At 41.3% G+C, this 26,786-nt stretch overlaps 1 protein-coding gene across 27 annotated transcripts in view; it reads left to right on the plus strand.

Annotated features, from left to right (window-relative positions):
* The window catches only part of NCOR2 (nuclear receptor corepressor 2), a 495,829-nt gene that overhangs the window by 407,596 nt on the left and 61,447 nt on the right, over positions 1 to 26,786 (plus strand). For 18 of the 27 annotated variants that reach the window (XM_056534054.1, XM_056534035.1, XM_056534070.1 and 15 more), the window contains 9 exons: positions 1,638 to 1,845; positions 9,617 to 9,778; positions 10,821 to 10,960; positions 11,381 to 11,495; positions 16,902 to 17,006; positions 21,363 to 21,454; positions 21,543 to 21,702; positions 23,065 to 23,214; positions 25,255 to 25,344. In XM_056534054.1, coding sequence (XP_056390029.1) covers positions 1,638 to 1,845; positions 9,617 to 9,778; positions 10,821 to 10,960; positions 11,381 to 11,495; positions 16,902 to 17,006; positions 21,363 to 21,454; positions 21,543 to 21,702; positions 23,065 to 23,214; positions 25,255 to 25,344 — 1,222 coding nt within the window. The remainder of the gene's footprint in view (positions 1 to 1,637; positions 1,846 to 9,616; positions 9,779 to 10,820; positions 10,961 to 11,380; positions 11,496 to 16,901; positions 17,007 to 21,362; positions 21,455 to 21,542; positions 21,703 to 23,064; positions 23,215 to 25,254; positions 25,345 to 26,786) is intronic. The other 9 variants (XM_056533956.1, XM_056534139.1, XM_056534120.1 and 6 more) reach the window with 4 other exon arrangements.

Raw genomic sequence — 26,786 nt, forward strand, 5'->3', positions numbered from 1 at the left:
GTGGATGGAGCGAGACATGATGTCCCAGATGTGCTCAATCGGATTCAGGTCTGGGGAACGGGTGGGCCAGTCCATAGCATCAATGCCTTCCTCTTGCAGGAACTGCTGACCCACTCCAGCCACATGAGGTCTAGCATTGTCTTGCATTAGGAAGAACCCAGGGTTGTGGTAGAGTGCTCCTCCTGCTCCTTCTTGCACAAAGGCAGAGGTAGCGGTCCTGCTGCTGGGTTGTTGCCCTCCTCCACGTCTCCTGATGTACTGGCCTGTCTCCTGGTAGTTCCTCCATGCTCTGGAGACTATGCTAACAGACACAGCAAACCTTCTTGCCACAGCTCGCATTGATGTGCCACCCTGGTCGAGCTGCATTACCTGAGCCATTTGTGTGGGTTGTAGACTCCGTCTAATGCTACCACTAGAGTGAAAGCACCGCCAGCATTCAAAAGTGACCAAAACATCAGCCAGGAAGCTTAGGAACTGAGAAGTTGTCTGTGGTCACCATCTTCAGAACCACTCCTTTATTGGGGGGGTCTTGCTAGTTGCCTATAATTTCCACCTGTTGTCTGTTCCATTTGCACAACTGCATGTGAAATTGATTGTCAATCAGTGTTGCTTCCTGAGTGGACAGTGTGATTTCACAGAAGTGTGATTGACTTGGAGTTACATTGTGTTGTTTAAGTGATCCCTTTATTTTTATGAGCAAAGTGTCTAATAATTACATAAGGAACAATATAATAAAGGTTTAGTTTGGTGACAGGTACTCTTTAAGTTGTAATCTCTTCAAGGATTGAACGCTGAGATGTCCTTGTTATTTTTATTGTTATGCATCTAAACTATAAACCAATAAGGTTATTGTATAATTGGTACATCAGAACTGTTAAGGCTGCATTTACATCACAATTTTTAAATCCGTCAAACCTTTAGACAGATGGGCTATAGTCATTTGAAATCGTATGCGATAAAAAAACTAATTGAATGCATCTAAATAAATATATATGTCGTATGATAGTACATTCTCACACATTTTTGTATATTAAAAAAATAAGCGTATGTGTAAAAAAAAAATTTTGATCGAAAACACAGTACAGTGATACAATTCTGTATGATTTACATAAACGGTAATGTAAAGGAAAAGAATTAAATATGATTTAATCTGTTTTTACATCTGAGCAAATACATAAAATATAATCGTATGAACTCAACGGATGCAAAAATAGTGACGTGAATTCGGCTTTAAGCAGTGTTATTTTTCAGGTTATAGCCTCCCCAGTACCAAAAGTATTTTTCCTACAAAACTTATCTATCTTGACTTTCCTACTACAATCAAGTCCTAATCAGCTGAGTGTTAGTATACAATGTAAATAGTATGGGAAAAATACAAAGTTGTGTCACATGGTTATCAATAGTATGGGAGGGAGATAAACCACACGGAGTAAACTGAATGCTCTCTATGGTCTCTGTAACTTGTGTGATCCATCATGTTCTTTCAGTCTTTGAATCATCCCACAGGACTGTAATGCCTAAGCAGTGACCCAGATTGTGCCACGATCGCTGTCATCTCTAACCAGATTACGCTTTGTTATTACTCTTTTGAAACCACATGTCAAGATAAAATTGGACATTTTTCGTCTTTCTTTCAGATCTCAGAAGGCTTCTCTGAGTCAGCTCCTCAAACAGTTCCCATGAAACCTCATCATGCTTTAGCGCTTTATCAAGAGCAGATCACCAAGGTTCACGAGTCGGCCCTGGATGGACAAGCACCAGCTAAGCAACCTCCTTCGCATTTAACATCTGAAAAAGAACCCCAGACAATCAGTAGCCCGAAAGGGAAAGCTGCAGATAAAGATGGTGTGTAATTCATAGCAGTGCATCCATGATCGCTCAGAACGGGGCTTGACGATAGGCTTAGGAACAGCTTCCTTAAATTTACTCACACCTTATAATAGTAATGCTAGCCATGCACATGGCTCTTATTCTACAGTACAGAAATAGACATCAGCTCAGCTTCAGCTTCCCTACTCTGTTTCTGTCTTTTAAAGAAATACAATCCTTTTTATCTTTAAAGGGGTACTCCACTGGAAACCAATTTTATTTTTTTTTTTTTTAAATCAACTGGTACCAGAAAGTTAAACAGATTTATAAATTACTTCTATGGAAAAATCTTAATCCTTCCAGTACTTATTAGCTGCTGTATGATCCACAGGAAGTTATTTTCTTTTTGAATTTCCTTTCTGTCTGACCACAGTGCTCTCTGCGGACACCTCTGTCCATTTTAGGAACTGTCCAGAGTAGGAGCAAATTCCCATAGAAAACCTATCCTGTTCTGGACAGTTCCTGACATGGAAAAAGGTGTCAGCAGAGAGCACTGTGGACAGACAGAAAGGAAATTCAAACAGAAAATAACTCCCTGTGGATCATACAGCAGCTGATAAGTACTGGAAGAATTAATATTTTTGTTTTATAGAAGTAATTTACAAATCTGTTTAACTTTCTGGCACCAGTTCATTTACATTTTTTTTTTCCAGTGGAGTACAACGTTAATATTAAAAATGTCATCTTGACAAGCAGAGTCCACACTAAGGTTGGCACCCTTTGACCTCAGACAAGGATATTCTTGTCCTTAGAAGCTGAAGCTACATCTATGTCTTTATCTCTACTCTGTTGGACGGTTCTTGTAAGCAGCACCCATGAGCTGCGGTAATACATGCTTGTGTGCGTTAAGTGGTCGACTTCATAGCTCTGATTTTGCTCACAGACATATAACTTGACTCCTTCCTAAATATTACACAGTGAGAGTGCCTCCAGATCAGGCATGTTGAAATCTAACATGATCTTTCCTCCCTTCTGCCATTATACATGTTAGGGTTGGGTCACACATGCCATATTTTCCTGCATATTTTCTGCTACGTATTTTCCTACCCATTGAAGTCAATAGGTATTAAAATCAGCTGCAGAAAATATGCTGCAAAATATGCAGCAACCCTAACCTTTGTCAGGCAATTCTGATGTAATTGGTAGCTTTCTCTAACTTTAATGTCTATTTCCAACTTCATTTTAGGGGCATTTTGCATTGCTGCAGTAGACTGCTACAAATGTATTAAATGTGTTATACAACACTAGAGAAACAGGCATCATTTCTTCCTAAAACCGCACCGTACCTGTTCTCAGGTTGTTTGTGACATTACAGTTTGGCTGAGCTGCAATATCAAACACAACTTGGAGATAGGTATGGTGCTTTTTTTTTAAAGAAATCAGCTCTGTTTTTCTAATCCTGGACAATGGGGCATGAAATATGGGAGTCCATTAGGAGTCTGCATTATGTAGCCAACATTCAGGTAGCAAACAGATATATTATTAGTGTAGATGGCCAAGCTTAGGTGTTATTGGTCAGAAAACTTTAAAATGGCTGTAGTAGTAAATCTGTATTTTCTGCTAAGCTGTTTGTTGGTTGCACGCTCAGCAGGAGGTATGATTATAGGGTTATAATTGTAGCATTAACTGGGATCCAAGACCATTTAAACAAGGCCAAATTCCACTTATTAATCTACATTTCCTCGTTGCACATTTTCACCACTTAAATATTTAGAACCATCAGCAGGAGTAACAGCCCCAAGTATATGGAACAGAGTACATTTGTGATGTGCTCGCATTCCAGCCACATCCAAAGTGATTGCCCTTGTACACAAAGCACTGCAAAACAAGTCTCCAATATAGAGAAGAGAACCCTGTTCTGTACTCATTTTACCAAATGCTTAAAAGCCTTAAAAATATAAAATATTATGATACAATATAGTAAAAGATTATGTCCAGGCGGTGCAGGAATCATCTCTGCAGCTCTGCTGGAGGGCGCTGCTTCAGACCATTAATATTTCTGGAGGTAAACACGCTGACAGCTTGTATACTTTAACCTTCATTTTGAAGATTAACAGGAAAAAATAGGTGGAATGGTTATTCTTAGCTTTGTGTGGAATAAAACGACCATTTCTCATGGCTGTATTTATAGGAGTGACAAAATCACAAATACTTGGCAGTGCACTTCATTCAGTTTGCATACTTTGTATTCTCATGTAATCCATATAAACCTGGCTTCATTTATGTTGGTTACTGTTAGGGCAGCAACCAGTAAATGAATGACTTACTGGATTCTCTGGGCTGTCATTATACTCTTAGTCCCACCTAGCCCTGTGCTAATCTTTGTAGTACATCCCATTCTAAAGAATAGGGATTGTGTTGCAATTGCGATCAGCAAATGTGTGTAAATGTTATATAATATATATATATATATATATATTATATATATATACACACACACATACACACATATATACAGTGTCATGGCCATAAATGATGGCACCCCTGAAATGTTTCTTGAAAATAGAGGTATTTCTCACAGAAAAGGATTGCAGTAACACATATTTTGCTATACACATGTTTATTCCCTTTGTGTGTATTGAAACTAAATAAAAAATAGGGAGGAAAAAAAGCAAATTGGACATAATGTCACACAAAGCTCCAAAAATGGCCTTGGCAAAAATTTTGGCACCCTTTCAAAATTGTGGAAAAATAAGATTGTTTCAAGCATGTGATGCTCCTTTAAACTCACCTGGGGCAAGTAACAGGTGTAGGCAATATAAAAATCACACCTGAAAACAGATAAAAAGGAGAGAAGTTCACTTAGTCTCTGCATTGTGTGTCTGTGTGTGCCACTCTAAGCATGGACAACAGAAAGAGGAGAAGAGACTGTCTAAGAAATTGAGAACCAAAATTGTGGAAAAATATTAACAATTTCAATGTTACAAGTCCAACTCCAGAGATCTAGATTTGCATTTGTCCACAGTGCACAACATTATCAAGAAGTTTGCAACCCATGGCACTGTAGCTAATCTCCCTGGGTGTCGACGGAAGAGAAAAATTGATGAAAGGTGTGAATGCAGGATAGTCCGGATGGTGGATAAGCAGCCCCAAACAAGTTCCAAAGATATTAAAGCTGTCCAGCAGGCTCAGGGAGCATCAGTGTCAGTGCAAACTATGCATCAACATTTAAATAAAATAAAACGATATGGCAGGAGACCCAGGAGGATCCCACTGCTGACACAGATACATAAAATAGCTAGACTACATTTTGCCAAAATGAACTTGAGTAAGCCAAAATCCTTCTGGGATAACATCTTGTGGACAGATGAGACCAAGATAGAGCTTTTTGGTAAAGCACATCATTCTACTGTTTACTGAAAACAGAATGAGGCCTTCAAAGAAAAGAACACAGTACCTATAGTGAAATATAGTGGAGGTTCAATTATGTTTTGGGGTTGTTTTGCGGTCTCTGGCACTGGGTGCCTTGAATGTGTGCAAAGCATCATGAAACCTGAGGATTACCAACGGATTTTGGGTCGCACTGTACAGCTTTGACATCCGAGATCTTGGGTCTTCCAGCAGAACAATGACTCCAAACATACGTCAAAAAACACCCATAAATGGATGGCAACAAAGCGCTGGAGAGTTCTGAAGTGGCCAGCAGTGAGTCCAAATCTAAATCCCATTGAACACCTGTGGAGAGATCTTAAAATTGCTGTTGGGAAAAGGCGCCCTTCCAATAAGAGAGACCTGGAGCAGTTTGCAACAGAGTGGTCCAACATTCCGGCTGGGAGGTGTAAGAAGCTTATTGATGGTTCTAAGAAGTGACTATTTTTTCCAAAGGGATTGCAACCAAATATTAAGTTAAGGGTGCCAATAATTTTGTCCAGCCCATATTTGGAGTTTGGTGTGACATTATGTCCAATTTGCTTTTTTCCTCCCTTCTTTGGTTTAGTTCCAATACACACAAAGGGAATAAACATGTGTATAGCAAAACATGTGTTACTGCAATCTTTTTCTGTGAGAAATACTTCGTTTTCTAGAAAAATTTCAGGGGTGCCAACATTTACGGCCATGACTATATATTGGGGCAAAAAAGTATTTAGTCAGCCACCAATTGTGCAAGTTCTCCCACTTAAAAAGATGAGAGGCCTGTAATTTTCATCATTTGTATACCTAAACTATGAGAGACATAATGCGAAAAAATCAATAAAATCGTTGTCTGATTTTTAAAGAATATATTTGCAAATTATGGTGTAAAATAAGTATTTAGTCAATAACAATAGTTCATTTCAATACTTTATATACCCTTTGTTGGCAATGAGAGAGGTCAAATGTTTTTTGTAAGTCTTCACAAGGTTTTCACACACTGTTGCTGGTATTTTGGCCCATTCCTTCCTGCAGATCTCCTGTAGAGCAATGATGTTTAGGGGCTGTCCCTGGGAAACACGGACTTTCAACTCCCTCCAAAGGTTTTCTAAGGGGTTGAGATCTGGAGACTGGCTAGGCCACTCCAGGACCTTGAAATGCTTCTTACGAAGCCACTAATTTGTTGCCCGGGTGGTGTGTTTGGGATCATTGTCATGCTGAAAGACCCAGCCACGTTTCATCTTCAATGCCCTTGCTGATGGAAGGAGGTTTTCACTTACAATCTCATGATACGTGGCCCCATTCATTCTTTCCTTTACATGGATCAGGCGTCCTGGTCCCTTAGCAGAAAAACAGCCACAAAGCATGATGTTTCCACCCCCATGCTTCACAGTAGGTATGGTGTTCCTTGAATGCAAATCAGCATTCTTTCTCCTCCAAATGTGACGAGTTGAGTTTTTACCAAAAAGTTCTACCATATGACATTCTCCCAATCCTCTTCTGGATCATCCAAATGCTCTCTAGAAAACTTCAGACGGGTCCGTCCATGTACTGGCTTAAGCAGGGGGACACGTCTGGCACTGCATGATTTGAGTCCCTGGCGGCATAGTGTGCTACTGAGGGTAGCCTTTGTTACTTTGGTCCCAGCTCTCTGCAGGTTATTCACTAGGTCCCCCACGTGGTTCTGGGATTTTTGCTCACTGTTCTTGTGATAATTTTGACACCACGGGGTGAGATATTGAGTGGGACCCCAGATCGAGGGAGATTATCAGTGGCATTATATGTCTTCCATTTTCTAATAATTGCTCCTACAGTTGATTTCTTTACACCAAGCTGCTTGCCTATTGCAGATTCAGTCTTCCCAGCCTAATGCAGGTCTACAAATTTGTTTCTGGTGTCCTTTGACAGTTTTTTGGTCTTGGCCATAGTGGAGTTTGGAGTGTGACTGTTTGAGGTTGTGAACAGGTGTCTTTTATACTGATAACAAGTTCAAACAGGTGCCATTAATACAGGTAACAAGTGGAGGACAGAGGAGACTCTTAAAGAAGTTGTTACAGGTCTTTGAGAGCCAGAAATCTTGCTTGTTTTTAGGTGACCAAATATTTATTTTTCGCCATAATTTGCAAATAAATTCTTTAAAAATCAGACAATGTGATTTTATGGATTTTTTTTTCTCATTATGTCACTCTTTGAGGTATACTTATGATGAAAATTACAGGCCTCTCTCATGTTTTTAACTGGGAGAACTTGCACAATTGGTGGCTGACTAAATAGTTTTTTGCCCCACTGTGTATATATACCGTATATATATATATATATATAGTATAACAGGACCCTTCCATCAGACTTGCAATCAAGAAGCTAGACAGACCAAACAGACAGGTGTCACAGTTGTCGTCCTGCATTTATTGCAATAATTCACGTGCAGAAATGAGTTCCACTTGCAGCATGCAGTATAACATAGTCATTAATGTTTTTTACGTAAGGTTCTCTGTACAAACATACATTTATGAACTTCTCACCCAATCTTGGCAGGTACAGTCCCCAAGTCAGTCTTTTGTACCCCAACGTATCCCAGACAATCTGATCTTGGCTTCAGACCTGCTCCTTTCTGGTGCTCTCTGGCAGTGCTTACACACCTGTGAGATCACATTCAGGACTGCAACACACCACAAAACTGGAGTATGGGAGGGACTTTATTGCCAGAACCTTCAACCACTCCAAAAACCTGTACCCAAACGTCAGTGTTAATGAGGCAAGAAGCCTCAATGATGCTTACCTCCAATCCACCATTTAACCAGCTGCTTTCTTATATAAACCATAGTATTTAAAGGGGTACTCCACCCTTAGACATCTTATCCCCTCTCCAAAGGATAGAGATTACGATGTGTGATTGTGGGGATCCCGCAGTTGGGACCCCCGCGATCTCTGTGCAGCACCCGGCGTTCGTGTAGAACACTGGGTGCGGGGGGTTGTGATTTCGCAGCCACGCCCCTAGTGACGTCACACCAGCCCCCTCAATGCAAGTCTATGGGAGGGGCGTGGTGGATGTCACAACCCATTGCCGCTTGCACCCAGCGTTCGGAACAAAACATTCCAAATGCTAGGGCAGTGGAGTACCTCTTTAACGTGTATTAGGAAGTATATAAATAATATAGTTACTACTATATATAATACAGTTATTATACTCTTGTCATGTTGCAACTAGCAGGATGTTTGGTAACGTTTTATACACTTGCACTATTTATACTGGTGCCTACTAGTAAACCAACCTGTTATACTGTAGCATACAAGCTGATGTAACAGTGAAATGACTTTGAGAAATTAGAAGGTCAACATTTGTTTGGCTGCCTAAGGCTATGTTATGTTTTACAAGCAAAATGAGCCTCATCTTTCTTTTTTTCAGTTTTTTAAATTATTTATTTACTTATCGATTTTGCTTTAGGTTTTACAGAGTGATTTATGTTTTTGCGTTTTTTAATGCTGTTTTATGCAAAGCAGGTCTTTTCTTGCAAATCTCAAATGTTTTGAAGTGTGTACACACAAAAACAGCACAATAAAATGCATGAAAAAAAATCATTTATGCACGTAGAATGGGTATATTAGGTCCAAAATACATAGTGTATCATATGCTAATAATTAAGCTACACATGAACTTACAGGCGTTTTCTCATTGAACCTGATGTAATAATGGCAAAAAAACAGGGAAATGAATATAGTTTGTGGCATAGCAGTCTTTATAATTAAAAAAGCTTAAAGGGGTACTCCAGGGAAGTATATATATATATATATATATATATATATATATATATATATATATGTAAAAACTCCAAAGCAACCACACTACCTGGATATGTTCCCTGTAAACCATCCTGTCTGATATGCATGGCTTCCTCCAGATTCTCTGTCCTTCCCACTCCCGTCTAGCTAATGGGTGCCAGGGGTGAGTGCTCATCTTTCTCAGCTCTCACCCCCTGCAGCCATTAAGCATATTCATGATGGTGGCGGGCTTGTCGGAGAAGGAGGCACGGGAGCTGTACGACCTGATTCCCCAACTCCATTGTGCAGAGTTGCACAATGAAGCTGGAAGATTAACCTACAATAACTCTGCATATACAACACATATTCAAGTAAGTGAGGACATTTTGTAAAGTTGTCCACCTGCACTATAATTCAGTTTATTGGCTTTAGTGCAGGTGAACAGGGTGTCTGATTCTCTTTAAGGCAGTGTTCAAACTAGACCCTTCCTAGTCTAATGCAGCACTGAACAGACCTTCATATAAACCAGTTTATAAAGAAGGACACTGGTCTTGCAGAGTAAGTTTCATGTGTTATGCCTCAAGTACCGTAAGTGCTGCAGTTTTGTAAGCTTATTGAGTTTTTGTTTTTTTCCCAGACAATGCTGCATATATGACATTACCGGTAGAAAGTCAGAGGTTAAGTGCTGAACAGACTTGCCTTCCACCATGGCCCTCTACAGCACAGTATCAAGTGCCTGCCAGAGAAGTATTAAAGCCCCTTCCGCAACATGAAGCAACATCCCCGTATAACTCTCAAGGTGAGAAATATATAGAATTAATACAGATGCTGGAGTTACATTCTAAAAAGGCCATCCACAAAAGTCCAATGAAGAGAAAACCTATTTTTCTGGAAAATCTTCTCTTTATCTTCTCATCTCTCTTCTTTTCTTCTTCTTCTTTTTGTATATTTTTCTGGAAAATCTTCTCTTTATCTTCTTCTCTCTCTTCTTCTTTTCTTCTTCTTCTTTTTGTATATTTTTCTGGAAATGGTACAACAGCCTGTGCCTTTCTATACACCAATTCTTACGTATTTCAGTTTAAGATTGTGTAAAAGCACAATATTTTAGTTAATATTTATACATTTTGGTTAATATTTATACAAATTCCAGCATATATTATTGTCTGTCTCTGTGTGTGTTTCACTCCTGGTTTTGATAAAAATGCTGACCAAAATAACACCTACAATACTGTTTGTGCACATAGGCCCAGATTTATCAAACTGTGTGAGAGATAAAGTGGAGTGATTTCCCCACAGTGACCAATCACAGCTCAGCTTTCACTTTACCACAGCTCGTTAGCTGAGCTGTGATTGGTTGTTGTGGGGAAATCACTCCACTTTATTTCTCACACAGTTTGATAACTCTGGGCCATAGTCTTACACATTCACCATAATGGAGCCTCTCCGCAAATAAAAAGCCACTTCGAAGAAAGGATGTGGGAGATCTGTTTTCATGGTTGTGGTGGGGTCCAGTATTTACACACCCACAAATAAACCTTACTGTATATTAAGTGAAGTGGAAAATCTGAAAAGTATCCAGCCTTTGAGAAAGTTACTGCGCAGATAGAACCAAGCTCCACAACCAACTCTGTGCTACATGGTAACGCATGTCCTTGTGTATATGCGAGACAGAAGAGCATAACAATCTATACAGTGCACACTGTACAGTACACACAGGCTGAAGAGAGGAGTTAGTGACCTAGAGGACAAGCTTCCCCCCCCACCGCCGTCAACAGTCGACAACTGCTGCTTTAGAGAACTTTTGGAAATTGAACTAAAACCGTTGCACCTTTTTTATACAGGTCATCCAATGCCATTAAACCTGCACGATGGTTCACGGTCACTGGCTCCTCGTATTAACAGCATATCAAACCCACCTCCTCTCATCTCCTCTAGCAAACACCCAGCTGCCATCGAAAGGCCCATGGGCTCCATATCTCAGGTACTTTATTCATCATTTCAAATAGATAATAAAGTTATGAAGTCTTCAAATAAATAGTGTATATGCCTTAAAATTGTGTAGTGAAATAGACTAGCCACATTGTGTTATTTTGGTCTGATCAAAAGTAATGTATAGTACAAAAATGCCTTAATACATTTACAATTTACCCAGGCTCAGCCATCAGTTTTCCTAATTCCTGAAGGCGACTGAAGGTACACTGGAACTAGACAGAATTATCATAGACCATGTGATTCCTAGCCATGTGGGCAGGGACAGTTATTGCATCTGGTCCCTTTTTGCTAACAACTAATAGTTTTTAAGACTCCACCAGTCAAATATGAAATAATAAAATTGTATTAACTAAGATGTAAACTGTATTGTTGCCATTTTTGTCTTACTGTTATTATTTTCCTGTTTTAGGGTGTCCCCATCCCACTTCATACACCATACAGTTCTGAACATGCAAAAGTCCCTGTTGGGTCTATCACAATGGGTTTACCAATGAGTATTGACCCTAAAAAACTGGGTGAGGAGCGTAAGTTGAAATCTGTTCTGTCCTGTTGCTGTTTGTACTTGAGTTATAAATAGTTGTTTACATGTATTTCTTAGTACTATTATTGTGCCATCCAGATGATGTACTCTCCTCCCAGACATGTCATTTAAGTAGACTATTCCATTATGGTCTATTTGTGCTATGTCCACAGCACGTCTGCTAGGTACAAGAATTCTCATCCAATATAAATACAGTATTGCTTAACAGACTGTGTCATTGACCTTTTTCTTCAGCGACGAAACCCTTGTGAACTCAAATTTCTCTCTAAAGCAAAGTTCAGAGATGATGACAGTACGTCTGTGAAGTTCCTTCTCATCGTTTACGATGCTTCTTGTTCCCTTTAGCATAGATTATTAGTCCTATATTGTGTAAAATTTTAAATGTTTCATTACAGCTTGAAATATTCCTATTACTGCAGGTAGATATGTGAAGCTTTAAGATTCATATAGTAGACATCATTCCAGGTCATTAAGTGACCCTATCACTATGAGGTGTCTTTAAAGGGGTACTCCAGTAAAATAATTTAAAAAAAAAAAAAAATATATATATATATATATATATATATATATATATATATATAGAAATTATTTTTTTTTAACTTTTTTTTTTTTTTTTTTTTTTTTAAATCAACTGGTGCCAGAAAGTTAAACAGATTTGTAAATTGCTTCTATTTAAAAATCCTTCCAGTACTTATCAGCTGCTGTATGCTCTGCAGGAAGTTCTTTTCTTTTTACATTTCTTTTCTTTCTGACCACAGTGCTCCCTGCTGACACCTCTGTCTGTCTCAAGAACTGTCAAGAGCAGGGTAGGTTTTCTATGGGGATTTGCTCCTGCTCTGGACAGTTCCTGACATGGACAGAGGTGTCAGCAGAGATCACTATGGTCAGACAGAAAAGAAGTTTAAAAAAAAAAGAACTTCCCGTGGAGCATACAGCAACTGATAAGTACTGGAACTGTTAAGATTTTTTAATATAAGTCATTTACAAATCTGTTTAATGTTCTGGCACCAGTTGATTTAAAAAAAAAATAGTTTTTACTGGAGTACCCCTTTAAATTAGAGCATCAATATGATGACTTAGTATGGGAGTCTGATTGCATCTTGTAATCTATTTTAATGCTGCTTACAGCCAGAGAGACATCATGTGGACGCTACCCCTGTTTTCTCCTTAAGGTGGGGGAGGTGTCTGGATGGACATAACTAAAGTCATTTGTATATACCAATTTTTCCAATTTTTTATGGATTCATGTTGAAGCTTGCTTTGCACATAGGTTTTTTTTTTCTGGTGTTTTTTTTTTTTTTTTTTTTTTGGCAAACTGCCACTGCAGTCTTTAAGCCAAAGCCAGAAGTGTATTCAAAAGGAAAGGAAAATATAAAGAAAGAACTTATACATCTCCTTCCTACTGGATCCACTTATGACTTTGGTTTAAAAACTGGAGTGACAGTTTTCCAAATAATGCCAGAAAAAAAACCAGTGTGGCAACCTAGCCTAGAGAAGATTTTTAACTTGGTCCAGTGACCAGGTGAAAGGTCACACAAAGGAAAGTATAGAGAAAAACAATGTATAAAATGAACTATTTGAACCCAATAATATAACCACTTTGCTCAAAAAAATAAAGGGAACACTAAGAGAACACATCCTAGATCTGAATAAATAAACTAATCGTATTAAATACTTTCGTCTTTACATAGTTGAATGTGCTGACAACAAAAATCACAATAAAATTATCAATGGAAATCAAATTTGTCAACCCATGGAGGTCTGGATATGGAGTCTCACTCAAAATCAAAGTGGAAATCCACACTACAGGCTGATCCAACTTTGATGTATTGTCCTTAAAACAAGTCAAAATGAGACTCAGTAATGCGTGTGGCCTCCACGTGCCCGTATGACCTCCCTAGAAAGCCTGGGCATACTCTTGATGAGGTGGCGGATGGTCTCCTGAGGGATGTCCTCCCAGACCTGAACTAAAGCATCTGCCAACTCCTGGACAGTCTGTGGTGCAACGTGGTGTTGGTGGATGGAGTGAAACATGATGTCCCAGATGTGCTCAATGGATTCAGGTCTAGGAAAGGGCGGGCCAGTCCATAGGATCAATGCCTTCCTCTTGCAGTAACTGCTGACACACTGCAGCCACATGAGGTATAGCATTGTCTTGCATTAGGAGGAACCCAGGGCCAACTGCACCAGCATATGGTCTCACAAGGGGTCTGAGGATCTCATCTCGGTACCTAATGGCAGTCGGGCTACCTCTGGCAAGCACATGGAGAAATGCCACCCCACACCATTACTGACCCACCGCCAAACTGGTAGACTGGAGGATGTTGCAGGCAGCAGAACATTCTCTATGGAGTTTCCAGACTCTTACATGTCTGTCACATGTTCTCAATGTGAACCTGCTTTCATCTGTGAAGAGCACAGGATGCCAGTGGCGAATTTGCCAATCTCGGTGTTCTCTGGCAAATGTCAAACATCCTGCACGCTGTTGGGCTGTAATCACAATCCCCACCTGTGGATGTCGGGCCCTCATACCACCCTCATGAAGTCTATTTCTGACTCTTTGAGTGGACACATGCACATTTTCTGACCTGCTGGAGGTCATTTTGTAGGGCTCTGGCAGTGCTCCTCCTACTTCTCCTTGCACAAATGTGGAGGTAGCGGTCCTGCTTCTGGGTTGTGTCCCTCCTACGGCCTCCTCCACGTCTCCTGATGTACTGGCCTGTGTCCTTGTAGCGCTTCCATGCTCTGGACACTACACTGACAGACACAGCAAACCTTCTTGCTACAGCTTGAAATTATGTGCCATCCTGGATAAGCTGCACTACCTGAGCCACTTGTGTATGTTGTAGACTCTGTCTCATGCTACCACTAGAGTGAAAGCACCGTCAGCATTCAAAAGTGACCAAAACATGAGCCAGGAAGCATAGGAATTGAGAAGTGGTCTGTGTTCACCACCTGCAGAACCACTCTTTTATTGGGGCTGTCTTGCTTATTGCCTATAATTTCCACCTGTTGTCTATTCCATTTGCACAACAGCATGTGAAATTGATTGTCAATCAGTGTGGCTTCCTGAGTGGGCAGTGTGATTTCATAGAAGTGTGATTGACTTGGAGTTACATTGTGTTTGTGTTCTCTTTATTTTTTTGAGCAGTATATATACTAGGGGATCATTAAAGAAGCAATTAGCATGCCTCGGCTCAAGCAATTAGCATGCCTCTGCTCTTACCTTTGATCTAACTAGTCTGCATTACTGCTTTGCTTGAGAGTAGAGTTCTAAAGAGCTATAGCTTCATAGTAACCTAGTTAGTTGCACAGACAAGAGTCCATCAAGTTCAACTTATAATCCAGCTGACTTGATCCAGAGAAAGGCAAAAAAATACCTTATGAGGGTGCATGCACACCACATTTTCAGGCTGCCGGATCCGGCTAGGGGAGGAGAAAACCGTGCGCTCCCATACCCCAGCCGGACCGGCGCTGAAATCCATTGACTTTAATGAGCCGACCGAAGTCACCAATTGACTCCAGTCTGCTCATTTCTGCCCCGTATTCGGTTTTCTGACCGGACCTAAAACCGTAGTATATGACTCCGGTTGGCTCATTAAAGTGAATGGATTTCAGCGCCGGTCTGGCTGGGGTACGTGATCGGACATTTTTCCCCTCCCCCTGCCCTGCCGTAGCCTGAAAACGTGTGGTGTGCATGCACCCTCAGGCTGATGCCAAGTGCCCAAAACCAGGGAAAAATTTCCTTCCTGACTTCAAATTATGGAAATCAGACAAACCCATGATCAGTGTCAAAATTTAACCAAGAGATTCATTTTGCTATAATATTCATATTCTAATTTTATGCCCCATGCCACCTACTCAAGTAGTTGATTTACTGTTGGAGCATTAGGCCAATGTAGTCCAATTTTACTTCCGTGCTTGGTATAGAATACCTTGAACAACTAGCAGCTTGTATTTATCCTCCAGGAAGCCTTCTGTATAACCTTGTACACACAGTAATGGATTACAAGAGAATTGCATAGAATCTACTATATATGCATGGACATTTCACCTATTGAAATTTGTCAGCAGACAAAACCTGCCCCCTTGACTGGAATAACATCTCATTTCTTTATTGCAGTCACAGTATGTCAGTATACACAAACACATGACATAAGTAGATGCACATAAGAAAAAACGTTTCAAGCCATTCTCAGCTCCTACTCATGGCTACACGAGAGATACATTGGCATGTATAAATATACGGCACAATTAGAAAACTCTACCCAATAAAACCAAGTGGTACATAACAAATAAATGACTGAACATATTAAAACCCACATAAAATGCACATATTGATGGCCAAGACTATTAATAATAACTGATTGGATTTTCCTTTTGAAAACCTTATATCCATTATCAATATGCCCATGTGATATGGGTTTATGTGTTATGCATGGTTTTAGTGGGCAGAGGCTTTTAATTGTGTTGTATAGTTGTACCTGGCAATGTATTTCTTCTGTAGCCATGTCATTTAATGATAATGCATTGTACTGTTCCTGTACTCCTCCTTATGTCATATGTTTGTGTATTCTGATAGAATGTTTTTAAAATGACTACAAACAAGATGTTATTCCAGTCAAGAGTGCTGGCTTTGTTTGCTATCAAATATGCATAGCAATCTAAGAATCTCTGTATCTGAATAAGGAAACAATATCCTCCCGACATGACATATATGGCATAAGGACATTATCGTTGCATAGCAGTCTGTTTCAGGTCATTATACTTAAAGAGGGTGACCTTCTTTTATGCCGATCTTATCAGAATTCTACTGTAATAAAAAAAAAAAATATGGTGGACTTTGCACTGGAGTCTTTAGGAAGGTTGCTGAAGACTTTTATTGGTGCATCCTCAGATTGCTGTGACTGCTGTGTATATTTATTTCTACCAAGAACATTTTGTGACTGTTAGTCCTGGACTCACAATACGTTCCTCAGTACCATAGCATGGGTTTACTTTGTCAGTTGTTCAAGATGCCAGAGGGAAGTGCTGCACCAAATTTTTCATGAAATCTACTCTGGTGTGATACATCTAAACCTCTTTTAATACACATACCTTAGTGAGTTGATAATTTTACTAATAATGTACATTTGCTACATGTTCATGCATATATTTCTGAAATTGTGAGAATGACTAGTAAATACTGAATTACATGAGCTTACATCTTCGTTGCACACTGTGTTCCCTGCTGAAATAACCTCCGTGTGACAAATGAGTCCACACCCTCTGTAGTGGCTGCTGCAAACCAGTCATTGACCCTGTATTTGAATTGTGACGAGAAGGGAAAGCTCAGTAAGAAGTGTTTATTTTCTCTGCCGATGGAACTTACTTCATTGTTATTTTTCAGTGCCTTTCTTGGCTGTAAAACAAGAACAGCTCTCTCCCAAGAGCCAGCCGAGCCAACCTGAAAACCTAGTGATGCAGACAACTCAAGACAGCTCCATTTTTAGGGGTATAATTGTACTTCTTCCCTATAAACATTTGTATAACTGTATAAATCGATCAACCTCTATGGTCAGTTAGTGTGATTGCTTTGACCGGACAAGCTCCATCCATATGTCCTGTTGAGACCAATAATGGCAGATCAGTGTGTGTGTGTGTATCAGCAGATTGACCTGTGTCTGTGAGCTGATCAAACCTTACTTTAAAGTGTACCTGTCATTAGCAAAAACTTTTCATATAAATTAGATAATACCATTATGTTGTTTTGCAATATACATTGGTTAAAAAGGTGTATATTTTTGGGTGAAAAAATGCTGACCCTGCAGCTACTGCATGTGTGCCTCTATGAGGAGTCCAAATACAGGAAGTGAGGGAGGACAAGCAGGGCTCTGTGCAGGCTCCTGGCTTGTCAATTATTCTGCTATGTGAGCCAGGGGCATGTCACAGAGCCTCTGCGCGCAGAGGCCTGCTTGTCCTGAGCGCGCAGAGGCCTGCTTGTCCTGAGCGCGCAGAGGCCTGCTTGTCCTGAGCGCGCAGAGGCCTGCTTGTCCTGAGCGCGCAGAGGCCTGCTTGTCCTGAGCGCGCAGAGGCCTGCTTGTCCTGAGCGCGCAGAGGCCTGCTTGTCCTGAACGCGCAGAGGCCTGCTTGTCCTGAGCGCGCAGAGGCCTGCTTGTCCTGAGCGCGCAGAGGCCTGCTTGTCCTGAGCGCGCAGAGGCCTGCTTGTCCTGAGCGCGCAGAGGCCTGCTTGTCCTGAGCGCGCAGCGGCCTGCTTGTCCTGAGCGCGCAGCGGCCTGCTTGTCCTGAGCGCGCAGCGGCCTGCTTGTCCTGAGCGCGCAGCGGCCTGCTTGTCCTGAGCGCGCAGCGGCCTGCTTGTCCTGAGCGCGCAGCGGCCTGCTTGTCCTGAGCGCGCAGCGGCCTGCTTGTCCTGAGCGCGCAGCGGCCTGCTTGTCCTGAGCGCGCAGCGGCCTGCTTGTCCTGAGCGCGCAGCGGCCTGCTTGTCCTGAGCGCGCAGCGGCCTGCTTGTCCTGAGCGCGCAGCGGCCTGCTTGTCCTGAGCGCGCAGCGGCCTGCTTGTCCTGAGCGCGCAGCGGCCTGCTTGTCCTGAGCGCGCAGCGGCCTGCTTGTCCTGAGCGCGCAGCGGCCTGCTTGTCCTGAGCGCGCAGAGGCCTGCTTGTCCTGAGCGCGCAGAGGCCTGCTTGTCCTGAGCGCGCAGAGGCCTGCTTGTCCTGAGCGCGCAGAGGCCTGCTTGTCCTGAGCGCGCAGAGGCCTGCTTGTCCTGAGCGCGCAGAGGCCTGCTTGTCCTGAGCGCGCAGAGGCCTGCTTGTCCTGAGCGCGCAGAGGCCTGCTTGTCCTGAGCGCGCAGAGGCCTGCTTGTCCTGAGCGCGCAGAGGCCTGCTTGTCCTGAGCGCGCAGAGGCCTGCTTGTCCTGAGCGCGCAGCGGCCTGCTTGTCCTGAGCGCGCAGCGGCCTGCTTGTCCTGAGCGCGCAGCGGCCTGCTTGTCCTGAGCGCGCAGCGGCCTGCTTGTCCTGAGCGCGCAGCGGCCTGCTTGTCCTGAGCGCGCAGCGGCCTGCTTGTCCTGAGCGCGCAGAGGCCTGCTTGTCCTGAGCGCGCAGAGGCCTGCTTGTCCTGAGCGCGCAGAGGCCTGCTTGTCCTGAGCGCGCAGAGGCCTGCTTGTCCTGAGCGCGCAGAGGCCTGCTTGTCCTGAGCGCGCAGAGGCCTGCTTGTCCTGAGCGCGCAGAGGCCTGCTTGTCCTGAGCGCGCAGAGGCCTGCTTGTCCTGAGCGCGCAGAGGCCTGCTTGTCCTGAGCGCGCAGAGGCCTGCTTGTCCTGAGCGCGCAGAGGCCTGCTTGTCCTGAGCGCGCAGAGGCCTGCTTGTCCTGAGCGCGCAGAGGCCTGCTTGTCCTGAGCGCGCAGAGGCCTGCTTGTCCTGAGCGCGCAGAGGCCTGCTTGTCCTGAGCGCGCAGAGGCCTGCTTGTCCTGAGCGCGCAGAGGCCTGCTTGTCCTGAGCACGCAGAGCCCTGCTTGTCCTTAGTGCACAGATGAAAGGTACAAATGACAGGTACACTTTTAAAAATAAAAAAAAGGGTATGTCCATTTGGAACAAGCCCTTCTAAGGTGGGTCATCCAGTCTTATATAAACATAGATTAAAGGGCTTATCCAAGCTTTAAATATTGGTGGCCATTAATATTACATTGGAGTGAGTCCGACCCCTGGTATCCACACTGATCAGCTGTTTGAAGGCTGTTTGCAGCCTTTTAAGTATTTACAAGTGCTCATACTTTTAATTGATGAACCATTACCAGCAGTTGCGCAGGGTGATGCTTCTTTGTCCCACTCATGGGAACAGGATGATGCCACAGTACCTTGTGCTTTCTCTATAAACCGAATACAATAATCTTCACCTCGGTAATGTTGTGTACAGATCAGCACTTGGGCCAATTGCAACATACAAGCAGCAAAAGAAAAGAACTCAGGACCCAGCACCTCCATTAAAAGACTTCAATTTTTATTGCATAATGGTTTAAATAACAGAACTTCACCACATTGTCCAGATCATAGTATTGTGCATTCCGAGCGTGTTCCCACTCTTGATCACAGACCAGTAGCGTGCATGTGCTCGGAACGTGAAACAGTGAACTGGGCATTGTGATATAGTATGAAGTCCTGTCATTTTAACAGTTATGTAATAAAGATTAATGGCTTGTTACAGAGGTGCTGGATCTTGTTCTTTTTCTTTGCTACTGCCACTATAAAAGTCCTGCAAAAATCTGTTCTGGTTGCAGATAAGGTGCAAAGTTATGTAACTAAATCACACTTAAACTGGCTGTGTGGGCAGAAGTCACATGCTTGTCTATATTCTTTTAAAAGAATTTCAGAGGACCGGTTTACATTCTTCATTGACAACATCTAGCTCAGGGAGTGCTCATACCTTATAATCTTGGCTACATGTGCTGATGTGTGTTTACATCCATGAACAATGCATCCTTAGATAGCGCTCTAGGCACAAGTCTCTCATTTGTGAATTTGGTGGAACACATTATTGCTTGTAACTGTGACCCTTATTGTTCTCTAGGCCAGGAATAAGGCACAAGATCTATTCCCTACAGCAAGCCCGCTATGTTCTTAGATTAAATAAGTTATATGACAACGTGACTAGTTACAAATCTGGTACATGGCAATATTTGACAGATTTTTCCCTTCTTCATACATTGTAGCACCAAGTTTTTCATATTTACAGCATGCTGTATCCATTGCAGTTTTTCTTTTTCATTCCAAAAGTTCTTATTTTTGTATTCCAAACAATCATATATAATATAGTAACATAGAATTTTCTGTAAATACACCACTCCCCATACCCCAAACCCCCCCCCCCCGTCAGGCGAAGAACAAAAATGTAAAAATTTAAATTGAGGCATGGACATACATGTCCATATTGTTTTGGACACCCTTTTGCTAGACAAGGAGTGTGGCTTAGAGGAAAAATAGGACGTAGGTTAGTGGAAAAGGGTGCGACTTAACATGTGACACTATTGTGTCATTATATTGGTGAGAAAAGTCTAGTTTTAAGTAGGTCATCCAAGTAGCGGCATAATGTCTGAGAGAACTATCATGCAAAAAAAATTTATACATTTTAGATCGCAGGGGGACCCCATGCTATCCCCCTTCATGGGACCCTGGCTCTTTCCGGGAACGGAGCTAGTCAACCTCCACACGAAGTGGCATCCAAAGTGCCCTCTTCATGTATCTCCATTGGAGTGCCGGAGATATCCGAACACTGTATCAATAAGATTCATTGAGGAGTCCTGTTGGATAGGGGATAAGTTGACCTGCAAGATAGCTCTCCTTTAATAATTTTGCCCCACTGTATGATGAATTTGATTTATCTTGATGCTAGGCACATACTCGGTAGTTGCATCAAACAATAGTGCACACCATAAATGAATCCGGTTCATCTTAAGACTCCTTCTAGCCACACACCCTTTTCTAAACATTTTTCAAAATTTTCTAGCAGGGTGGAAAAATTTCCAAAAATAAAGTAACTTTGTTGAACACCTTGTACTTTATTTCGTTTGTGCAATTTGTGTCAGAATTCTAGTCCAGTTTGCTTTTCTCCCATTGTGTGAAAATGGAGTTTTTTTGCAAACCATATTGTAAAATTTACATTTTAATCAGCAGTCACTAACAGGTTATTCAGTGCTGAACACTGTATCGGGATCCCTTCTAAACAAGATTTGATGACTTCTAGTGAAATATTTTTTTCTTGCAGTCGTGATGATAAACCTTACAGTTCTGGTTATGTGCATTCTCTCAGCTGTTTATTTAATGTTTAGTGATGTTTTTTTTAAAAATCTGTTCCTAATTTGCAGGAACAGCTCATGGAGGAAGTCTCACTAAAGGTTTACCAAGCAATCGACCTCCTCCAGATACCCAAATAACGTACAGAGGGTCCATAACACATGTGAGTTCAACTCATGTACTACCAGCAACACGATGATGTTAATTAATTGTTACATTTGACACTCACACACCTTTCTGCAACTTTTAAGGGCACTCCGGCAGATGTACTCTACAAAGGAACCATTTCGAAGATCATGGGAGAACACAGTCCTGGCAGGGTAGACCGAATGCGGGAGGAACCGCTGTCCAAAGGTCAGGTCATTTATAAAGGCAAGAAAGGCCACATCCTGTCCCTCGATGGCAAGTCTGGTGATTTCCTTTCCTTGGAGCTCTTGTTAAAGACTGTGTAACACATGATAATATAAAGGGTTCTTCTAAATTGTAGAAATTCAATGTTGTGTTTTTATGGAAGCAACAATTGTGCAAGCTCTGCACTTAAAGGCTCCATCATGACCTTCAAGTAGGTCAGTTTATAAATACATGCCATGCTTTAATACAATAAGGCACCTGGAATATTCTACTGGTTTATCCTAACCAAACTTAGATTTCCACAAAATTGTATTAGGTCTATAATGGGGACTGTTAGACACTGGCAACAGTGATTGTGAATATATTCTGTCAGTGCTGCAGGACAGTGAGCATTGGCACTAGAGCAGTAGAGGAGTGTCAATGTGTAGTTCCTGGTATAGAACATGTCCTGCCTTTAATTTCTGATACTTTTGGACAACTCTTTTAATGTGGTTCTATGCAACAAAAATGTGTTAAGGGACAAAAAAGTTATATAAGGCTTTCCCTATTTCACATGATGCTATTCTTACAGTTGTCTTGCATATAACAGAGCTGCATAAAGGTGGCTATATGGAAGTCCTCTGAGTCCTGTCCTACTCTGTACTATAGAGATGTAAGCACTGTGTATTTGTATGCTTTTAGGGGAGGATAGCATCATAATGTAGTAAATGATGCAATACAGAAAATGATGATGTCTCTGTATGAGATCAGAATCATACAGAGGTACAGTATGAAGTTACAATAAGGCCATTGCACAAGACCCCTTCCTTTCCTATGGTATTGCAATGCTTACTGAAAGCACAAACTTTCCTTTGGTGAAATAGTTTAAACAGTGATAGGAGTACATTATGCATCCTGGGCTTTCTACCTATACAACAACCATACACCGTGGGGAATATGGTGGGTATAACATAAAGACATCTCTTTTCCTCTCTCATTCTTTTTCTGCTCTGAAGACATTGTTGTAGTTTATTGGTGCATCATCTGCATGAGAAGTTCTTCTTTGCGTTGCTCACTAATTTGAGTTTCTATTTAAGAGGAGATTAGTAATTTAGAACGAATAGTGATGAGAATCTCATTCTGCAAAGCAGGATTGTGCAAAATTATTTTTCTGCTAAGTGCTGTTTCCATGGAAAAATTAGCCATGGGCTGCTTATTAGTAAAAATGCAGGCATCAGTTCTGTTAAAAAATAAATAAAAAAAACAAAAACAAGTGGCACATATTGCACATCTTGTTGGGAAGCTTTTAATAAAACTGGATATTTTTTGCAGTTTTATTTCCAATTACTGCAAGATAAATAACTTTCACTCTTTGCTTGCTGTTACTGTATAAACTGTTGAATGGATAACAGTGTGCCCTTTTGACATTGCATTCTTATTTAGGCAGTTCAGCTTCTCAAAACCCCAAAGAGGATAATCGACCTGTTGGGTCCTCTCAAGAAGCAAGCACTGCCAAACGCACTTATGACATGATGGAAGGGCAGATGTCAAGAGGCTTACAAGTTCGGGACATTTCAGCGGGTAATATAGAAGGTAGGTTTTAAAGTCTTGTGCAAAAATGTACAACTTTTTTTATTGCTGCCCTCGACAAATGGGCAGAAATTCGGCATGACTTCCTGTACACATCAGATTTACCATTTGGTTGTTATTATTGGTTGTATGGTTAAGCTATTGTTTTACATAAAGTCTGTAAATGTTAAAATTATTTGGTAATGTAAACTGTAGTTAGATATATTAGCTTTGACAAAGCAGGAAAAATAGTAAAGTTGACCTGGACTAAATTGTATTGGCTTTTACAAAAGGGTCAAAGCATATGCAAATGGCAGGTCTTATGGGAGGTTTATGCAGTGGTTACCACCTAACAAAAGTGGTGAGAAGGGCAACTGGTGACTGGGCACCCAAGGCTCATTGGTGTGAATAGAGTGCTAAGGCTAGCCCATCTGGTCCAACTCAACAGAAGAGCTACTGTAGCAGAAATTGTTAACAGGTTAGTGCTGACTACAATAGAAAAGTGTCAGAGCACACAACACATCACAGCTTGTTGCGTATGAAGATGCATATCCGCAGACTGTTACAGTATTAATTAGGGATGTAAGAAAAAATCGCCAAAAAGCCACCCCCCCCCCCCCCCCAGCAGCGCGATCGCGGGCGGGCGATCCACTGTGGAGGTAGGCGGAGGGCTTACCCCTGCTTCCCTGCTCTCCGTGGCTCTATCATTGATAGAGCATGGCTGGACCAGGCTCTATCAATGGATCGCAGATCAATAGAGTTCAATAGAACTCTATTCATCTGTCTGAGCAACCTAATGATTCCTAAAAGTCTAATAAAGTGTATAAAAAATAAATAAATAAAGTTTTAATAAAAGTGTAAAAGACATTGTTTTTTTAGACAGAATCGTGATATATCGCGATGTATCGTTACCTAGACGGTATCGCGATATATCGGGATATATCGAATCGCCACACTGGTATCGCGATTCGAATTGTATCGCCAAACTCTTGCCGATTCACACCCCTAGTATTAATGCTGATCCATGTTCACCACCTAAAAAGCCCACAAGAGGCAATAATTGAGCATTAGAATTGGTAAATGGATCAATGGGGTAGTGGGCTTAATCTTATGGACAGCCAAGTGCATTTACGTTATTTACCTTGAGATGAGATGGAAACCATCTTCTATGAAATGTGGACACTAGGCTAAGGCAGTTGATTCTGGAACTACCACTATACTTGGAAACGCATGTCGTTGTTACTTTGACATGTGCCACGTACGTCAACATTTTTGCTGACCAAGTACAGCTCTTTATGGCAGCTTTATTCCCTAATGGTAGTGGCCTCTTTCAACACAATAATGTGCCTTGCCTCTCTTTAAAAATTGTCTAGTGTTTGTGGGAAAAATTACAAAGAACTCAAGTTGCTGACTTGATCTCCAAAATTCCCTATATCTTATGCTGCATTCACACCTCGTTTTTACGTTACGGGTGCCGGGGCAAACTGGGCTCTCCCGTACCCCAACCGGACCAGCGCTGAAATCAATTTACTTTAATGAGCCGACCAGAGTCAAACGGTGACTCCGGTCGGCTCATTTTTGACCCGTGCGCGGTTTCCTGACCGGACCTAAAACCGTAGTATACTACTGTTTTAGGTCCAGTCAAAAATGAGCCGACCAGAGTCACCGTTTGACTCCGGTCAGATTATTAAAGTAAATGGATTTCAGCGCTGGTCCGGCTGGGAGAGCCCGGTTTGCCCCTCCCCCAGCCGGATCCGACACCCATAATGTAAAAACGAGGTGTGAATGCAGCCTTAATCAGATTGTGGGATGTGCTGAAAAAAACAGTCCAATCCATGGAGAGTCTACCTCAAAACTCTTGACTTAGTGGACATAAAAGATCTGCTGCAAACATCTTGTTGTCATAAATCATAGGACACCTTTAAAGGTCTTGTGGGGACCACATGTCGATCTGCTATGACAGATCTGTGCAAGCAGCTCTATAAAAAATAGATTGAAAGCTTTTTATGCTGTTATCCATTCTGTGCATGTCTTGCCTAGTGTGATATTGTTGTTTGCTTGCAGGTTTAATGGGAAGAGCAATTCCTGGTGACAGACACAGTCCACACAGCTTGAAAGAACCACCACAGCATATACGAGGCTCCATTACCCAGGGTAATCTTTACCACATTTTTTTCCCTTTACACCTCTTGCTCTTATGAAACATTTTCCAGATGTGATTATAAAATATAGTGTGAACAGAAAAGTTAGGTATACTTGCAGGTGCTGCTTTCCAGCCAGAGACTGCTTCAAGAGATCTTTTGTGAGTTTGTGTGTGTATGGTGCTTATTATGTATTTGTCCTGCAGCACTGTTTGATTATTTTAATAAATATACACAATGTGCTACTATTACGTACCAGCACATGGTTATCAGCAGATTGTTTTACATGGTGATCTTCTGCTTTATCCATGGACCTTTTAAAATTCTAAGATCTCATTCACGTTGCAGCAGACTCACTCTTATTCAACTGGTTAGCTTGGAAATACTGGGCACAATGCATCTGGCACTTTTGTAGAAGTATGATGATACCTATATGTTCAGTGGTACTTTTATTATAGTAAGCTGGCATTTTTGTATATATTAGACTGGGTTCACATTACATTAAATTTTGCTGTATAGAAATATGTAGTAAAATATGTTATTATATACAGCAAAAAAGGTTTGTTTTAATCTGTTTCTTGATAATGTAAGTCAATAGGAAATGGATTCTTCCGTATGTAGAGCAGCATCAGATTTTAAAATTGGTTTATGTATATGCTTGCATCCTCTTGAACAGTATGTTAAACTTAGGCTGCTTTCACACTATAAAATTCATCCGTTTATAAACGTTCCTTATAAAAACCCTGAAAATCGGCTGTTAAACGGCCATTACAAAAGCCTATAAGGCCGTTAGAAAACCCCATTATAGTCTATGGGATTTTTACATTATCCGTTTTAACCCGTTATAGCCCGTTATTAATAACGGACATTATTTTGTGACAGAAGATAATAACGGGAGAAATAGTGCATGCACTATTTCTTCCGTTCATTCTCCCGTCACAAAATAACGTCCGTTATTAATAACGGACTATAACGGGTTAAAACGGATAATGTAAAAATCCCATAGACTATAATGGGGTTTTCTAACGGCCTTATAGGCTTTTGTAATGGCCGTTTAACAGCCGATTTTCAGGGTTTTTATAACGAACAATTATATACGGTTGAATTTTATAGTGTGAAAGCAGCCTTAGAAAGCGGCTTCAACCCCTTAAGGACCAGACCAATTTTATTTTAGCATTTTCATTTTTTCCTCCTCGCCTTCTAAAAATCATAACTCTCTTATATTTCCATCCACAGACCCATATGAGGGCTTGTTTTTTGCGTCACCAATTGAACTTTGTAATTATATCACTTATTTTACCATAAAATGTATGGCGCAACCAAACAAATATTATTTATGTGGGAAAATTGAAAAGAAAACCGCAATTTAGCAAATTATGGAAGGTATTGTTTTCACGCTGTACACTTTCCGGTAAAAATGACATGTTTTCTTTATTGTGTGGGTCAATACGATTA

Source organism: Hyla sarda, chromosome 1 (genome assembly GCF_029499605.1).
Source record: "Hyla sarda isolate aHylSar1 chromosome 1, aHylSar1.hap1, whole genome shotgun sequence".
NCBI lineage: Eukaryota > Metazoa > Chordata > Amphibia > Anura > Hylidae > Hyla > Hyla sarda.